Genomic DNA, 6,570 nt, shown 5'->3' on the forward strand with positions numbered 1-6,570 from the left:
GTAGGTTATTTTCTTACTACTGAGCTGTATGAACTCTTTATGAATGCTGAATATGTTTTATATCAGATTATGTTTTGAAAATATTTTGTTCCTTGTCTTTTAATGTTCTTAATGGTATCTTTGAAATGGAAAAAATTTAATTTTGATAAAATCTTTTTATTAAAGTTTTCTTTTCCATTTATGAACCATGTTTTTGTTGTTTGCTTGTTTAACAATTTTTTAAATAAATATTTAAAGACATAAGATATGGTTCAGCTTGTGAAGTACTTGCTTTGAAAGCATGAGGACCTTCGTCTGGTTTTCATCAGCCATCCTAAAAAATCTAGGTGTAGGGGCATACACTTGTAATTCCAGGGACTCATTGGCCTAATTTGCAAACTCCACACCAAGCAGAGATCTGATCTCTAAATAAAGTCCATGGCTCCTGAGAAATGACACCTGAGGTTGTCCTTTGACTTCTATGCATGTGCATGTACACACACCTTCTCCAACCTGAACCTGCATGCACACCGTATAATCTTTGTCTAGCCTGAACTATATGTCATTTTACTAGTATTTGTTAATATTACCCTAAAGTAATAATTTTAAACTTTTTGAATTGCTTTCCAGAAATATTGCATTAATTGTTTTTTTTTCCACATTGGGACCTATACTATGTATTTTCATTAATAAAATGAAACAATATTTCTTCACTTTTAGCAGCCAAAAGAACTCATAGATTTCTGGTTATTACCTTGTGATCAGTATTTTCATATCAATGCTGTTGCATTTATTCTGTGATCTATTTGTATCTTTGCTAATTCATTAAAATAACTGAATAAATAAACTTTAGTTTGTTACAGTTTGAATTTTTTGCTGTAACATCTTATGCTTTACAATACATGTCAATATGCAAGTATGCAAATTCTTTTTATTACAATACCTTAAAATTTTCTCAGAACATTGCATCATTAGAGTGGGGTTCAGTAGCCTGCTCTACAAAGGGAGTCCAGGACAGCCAAGGCTATACAGAGAAACCTTGTTACAAAAAATAAAAAAAAAAAAAAAAAGAAAGAAAGAAAAAAAAAGGAAAAGAAAAAGAATGGGGTTCAGTAAAAGTTGTGGCTTTGTTAACGTTAATGGCCACAGATCCTAACTCTTGTTGGGACCAAGCCATTCATTGGCACCCATTATCTCAGTCTCCGGAATGTCTCACTTTGTTCATTCATCTCCTTTCCAACAGAGATGTTCAAGGAAAACAAAGAGGCAACTTATACCTAAGCTGCTTCTCTCTGATTCTACAAGATTGTGAATCCTCACTGTGACAGCTGTCAGTATCTGTCTTGGAGAGCTATACGTTATCTCCTCGCTCTCTCTCTCTTAGACCTTGGTTGACATTAAGGAAGGGCTCTGAATCAGAAGCCAGCAGAGAGCTCATGTTCTCCTGTGGATGGAGTCATGGAACTGGCCCTTTCTAGTTGGTCCACAGAGAGGAAGGGCAGCCGCTTTGCCAGGGGTACAGCCACATGCCTTTGAAACAGCTGCTTGAGGTACTTCCGGAACCGCTCACCCACAAAGACATAAATAATTGGGTTGACACAGCAGTGGGTGTAGGCAATTACTTCAGTCACCTGCATAGCCAGGTCCAGCTGCTTGCTCTGCTCACACTGATTGGTGAAAAGAACATCTTGAAAAGCAGAAACAAATACAGTCAGATTGTAAGGTGTCCAGAGGAGGAAGAATAGAAGTGTAATAGCAAATATCAGACGCACGGCTTTGGCCTTCTTCTCACTAGGTCGTTTGAGCAAAATGCTGATGATCCCCGCATAGCAGATGATCATGACTAACAGAGGCAAAATTAGCCCAAGGAAGTTGAGCTTCAGAGCTTGAAACTGCTTCCACTGCTTCAGGCTCTCATAAGGGAAATGAGGGCTGCAGGTATAGTGAGTGAACTCCCACTGGGCTTTGAAAAAGTATAGGCCAGGAATAGAAGCTAAGATGGCTAGGACCCAGGTGATAATACTAGTGATGATGCCAAAAGTGACAGTCCGGGCCCTCAGGGCAAACACTGCATGGACAATGGCTAAGTACCTGTCAATCGTCAGCAGGATGATAAAGAAGATCTCACTGTACAAGCCCAGGTAATAAAACCCAGAGAGGAGCTTACACATGGCATCACCAAAAATCCAGTTGTCTTTCAGTTTGTAGTCAATCCAGAAAGGCAAAGTGGAAAGGAAGACCAGATCAGAGACCGCCAGGTTCAACAGGTAGATGCTGGTCATGCTCTGAAGCCTCCTATGCTGCGTGAGCACCAGAACCACCAGGACATTGCCTATCACGCCAATGATGAACACCAGGGAGTACAGTGGGGGCAATAGTCCAGCCCCAAAGGCTCTTACAGCAGCCTTTTTGCATGGGGTGGAGTCCCCATAGTCGTATTCTGTGGTTGCAAGGTAGGTTTCTGTGGTAGCTGAAATCTCCATCTTTTTGATGAGGAACTGGTCAGAAACAATGGCTTCTGTATTTACGTTTCTATTAAAATAGAGGGTTCTGGACAACAAAGACAAGACAATGGTTACATTTCTTCAACCAATAACTGATGATTGATGCTTAGTGATTACCAAATCCTAGGAATGAATTGGAGGACAAGGGACCCTTGAATTTTCTACTCAAGTGGACCTTGTAGTCTAAGAGGGGCACAAAACAAACAAATGAGTGTGTATATAATTATTCAATTATTTCAAGAGTGATTTGTAAAAAGTTCAGTGGGTCAAAAAAAAAAAAAGGAGATATTATCTCACTGTTCTAACTAAAGATTTCAAGGTGACCCAAAACAGCTGAGTTTGGACTTAGTGTTCAGCCTCATTAAGGGGGCAATTGTTCCCATTTAGAAGTGATGAAACAGAAGTGCACATTGCCACAGGATACTGCAGTGTGGTGCAAGACTTTAGAAGTGATGACACAGAGATACAGATTGCTCTAGGTTACTTAAATGTGGCACAAGAATGAAGCTAAAATAGCAACCCATTAATGTGTTGTTCAATCTAGCCCTGAAATTATTGGATTCTCCTGCCTCTAATCACAGTGCTGGCTGTGCCAAAGGAGTCTCCACAAAAGCTCTGGGAAGAAGGACCGTCCTGGATAAGAACAAAAACTTTATAGATATGACAACTTATTATTTTTTATTGTTTTCCAAGAGGCTAAAAGATGCTGTTTTAAGTTGGCAATTGGATAATAGATGTTATTTAATGCAAAGATTATTGTATTCCAAGATCAGCACTGCTGACATAGCAAATTCCTAATAGAACAAACCATCAGTATAGTTTGAGACTCAAGGTACCAGGTTGTTTGTTTGGCTTAGGCTGATCCATATTACATGGCCTTTATATGGTATAAGAGGCTTTATAGTTAACTCAGTAGCCCTCTTTGAGCACCATGAGAAGGCTAGGAGGAGGTCATGACCTACAGACAGAAATGGAAAATGGCTCAGGGAGGAAGAGATGCCTGGATCCAAAACATACCATAGAGGAGCTAGATGGAAGCTGATATTTTGCTTAAATGAGCTCTGAGTTACTCACCTTCTCCCTTTTAAAATCAGGATTACCTTGAGATAAACAAAGAACCCAATAGATGGTTGGCACTGAAGAACTTTTTCCACACCATTTATGATTGTACACCCTTTGAATGCTTTCCAGTTAGCTTTGAGATACTCCAAAAAGGAGAGTATGGGCTTTGTTGTAACATACTAGCTGTGTGACTTTGGGTGAATTAATCTGCTTCTTTGAGCCTAAGTTACTCATCTGGAATAGGGGAGATGAATGAATGTTTAACTTGCGAAGATGCTATGAAGCAATGTGAAAAATATCCCTCTGGCCCAGACAGTGACTATCAAGGACTCGGTTGTCATGTAGTGATCCTGCTCTAAAGCCTGCCATTACCAGATGTTCTGACCACAATGTCTATACGCCTCTTTTCCTTATTAGATTTCTTCATAGGTAGCATTGAAAATGATTTTTCTTGATTGCCCATGGCAGTTCTTCCATGTGAATCATAGTATGAAATCTCTGGAAAGCTGGTCTTATAGAACTAGAAAGCCAAGTAGTGGTTACAGAGTCTGAGGAGAGTTTGGAAGAAGGATGGAGAGCAGACAGTTAACAAGACAGGATTGAATCTGGACACCAGGACTATTCTCATGCTCTATAGCACAGCAAAATGACTATAGTTGATAAGACATGCCTGAATATTTCAAAATGGCTAAAACAGAATTTGAGGTACTCAGGGTTCGCTTCCCCCTACTCTGGCTGACCATTACACCGTGTACACATGTATTGAAATGTCCTCCATACTGTCTAAATATGCAGAGGTGGCACGTGTGAAACAAAACCTGAAAATTTGTGAAATAAAGTTAAATTTCAGTATGTTGTTATTGAGCAGAGTTTTAGCATTTGACCCAAATACTTAGAGTTAAAGCATGCTGCACCTGCTTCGTCATCCCTGAGAAAACCCTGGGCTTCTACTGCTCTCTCTTTTTGGGTTCTTAGTGAGTGTTTCCTGATCACAAAATTTACCTGAGCAGTGGTCTTTGGACATTAAAGCACATGAAAGAAAGGGGAAACTATTCTGCTGAAGTGGCAAGAGGGGCTTCTTCATTTTCTATCAGCTCTGTCCCTGTAGTCACTCCTTCATGTCTTGCATATTAGTTCTTACTGGGGAAACTCAGCTGGCAATCAGGAATGACTGAGCAGGGATTTGTGCTTTCTACTGTTCCTGCTGGTGCTGAAGAGGGCAGATCTTCAGCTTGGCAACTGGGACTTCTAATAGGCTGACAGCTCTATGGCAGAGTCAATAAAAGTTGGGGAGCAATGTCATCTGGGACAAAGTGGTCATTAGGAGCCTAGTCATCTGGCATTCTAGCCAAGGTGAAAGTGGGTTGAGTTCATCACTGTCAAATGCCATGTTCAACAGCCACCTGCCTACTGAGGTACCTCAGTTCTATCTGTGCTCCTAAATTGTCAGGTTTGAGCAGTTCCAGGGCACACTGATGCTAAGGAGACATGACCCAGGCTGTGGCTGGAGGAGAAACTGAAGGCCCATGTTGCCATTGACTCTCCCAGGCCTGTGAATAGCTTCTTGTAGAAGTCTGCCCCAGGGCCCTTGCACAGTGCTCATGTATAGTCCTAGAGCCTGGACTCTTCCAGTAGTAGTATCCCAGCCTACTCATTTGCGAAGTGTCTGGGAAGAGATGATAAGAGGTACCCAGACCCAAAGCAATGCCAGATGCGTATTGTGACTCATAACAGTCAGTTGTGTATGAATGTCCCATCCCCACACAGCCTGTGGGCAACTTGGAACTGGCCACCATAGAAACAGACAAGCATTACCACTCAGGGCTCTCCATTTCAGGAAGAGGCCAGTTTTGTGCATTTTTTAACAGCTCACTACCCAGGCCTTCTTGAATGAATAACCCAGAGCTGTCATACATCCTAAGATGAAGCCATTGCTACATATTCTTTAGCAGTTCATAGTCTCACTGGTTTAGGAACTTCAGAGTTTTTGTTGATTGTTGTGCAGAGAAAAACTGGCTATGAGAATCTCAGAGTTTCTTGTTTTTTGAAATTCTGTAGCTGTCCCATCTCTCTCCACCCATGGAAGAAAAGGCAAAATAGACATTTACTAGTATCAGTCATGCCTATCTCTTCAGCATAAAACTAATCTATATCATGTTAATACAACAGCTGTAGCCCAAGATTCTATCTGTCCATCTGCTACCTCTAGAGAGTGACTTTCTACCTCTTCCAAGACAGTAGTTGTCCTGGATTTATGATTTTAGTTCTAATCTTAAGAAATTGGTTCAAAATTTTGTCATTTTTGTAATTTGCAATAATTTTTCTGGCTAGCATATATTCTTGCTACTATTTCTTAATATGCCATATTTTGTTGGCCTTTGGGAAATTTGGCAAGAATATCTTAAAAAATAGCTTTCTATGAAAGGCATTTCTTGTCTCTTTATACTAGTTTACTTTCATAATTAATCATCAACAACAAATTTCTTAAGATCACTTTCTAGAAAAAATTTTTATTCCTGACATCTTCCTTAGGAAGATGTCCAGCATCCTCAGCATTTTTTCAAGTATTAACTGCTCTACAGAGGCAGCAATAGGCTACATAAGATCTGTCTGGTTCTCAAAGCTTTGTCTACTGTTGAGGATCCCTGAGATGCACTCATGACCTTAAAATTGCCCTTCACAGTGGCTGACAGCATAGACAAGACAATCATCACTTACTCTGTTTCCAGAGGACTTTGTCCGCACAGACTTTGTTTCTGGCCCTTTGAGAGTCTTTATGAATTCAAGGTTCAATGTCCCAAACAAGTAGGAAGTTCTTGGCTTCCTGTAAGATGATGGAGATTCAACTTTGGTTTTACAGTCTTTCAGAATTACAAGAAGGGTGTGAAGTTCTTCTTTCTATATGGTTGGCTGCCTATGAAGCACTACAATGCTTACCAGTGGCCAATTCCTGGGGTGCAAGTTCATTAAAGGTGTTTTCTCAGTCCTCTCTGCTACAGTTCCAGTAAGGTCCAGTCTTCTCAGA

General features: G+C 40.4%; 1 protein-coding gene across 1 annotated transcript; it reads right to left on the minus strand.

Annotated features, from left to right (window-relative positions):
* Positions 1-913: 913 nt before the first annotated feature.
* LOC129672332 (C-C chemokine receptor type 1) lies at positions 914-6,570 on the minus strand. Its single transcript, XM_055601712.1, has 3 exons — positions 6,483-6,570; positions 6,264-6,369; positions 914-2,529 (listed from the first exon to the last, which is right to left on the minus strand). The coding sequence occupies exon 3, from the start codon at positions 2,460-2,462 to the stop codon at positions 1,395-1,397; it is 1,068 nt and encodes a 355-aa protein (XP_055457687.1). The 5' UTR covers positions 2,463-2,529; positions 6,264-6,369; positions 6,483-6,570; the 3' UTR covers positions 914-1,394.

This window comes from Psammomys obesus, unplaced genomic scaffold (assembly GCF_907164565.1).
Source record: "Psammomys obesus unplaced genomic scaffold, mPsaObe1.curated_primary_1811, whole genome shotgun sequence".
NCBI classification, from domain to species: Eukaryota; Metazoa; Chordata; class Mammalia; order Rodentia; family Muridae; genus Psammomys; species Psammomys obesus.

What these genes read in the sequence shown, in the direction of transcription:
- LOC129672332 (XM_055601712.1), bottom strand. Translation starts at nt 2,462, where the DNA reads ATGGAGATTTCAGCTACCACAGAAACCTACCTTGCAACCACAGAATAC.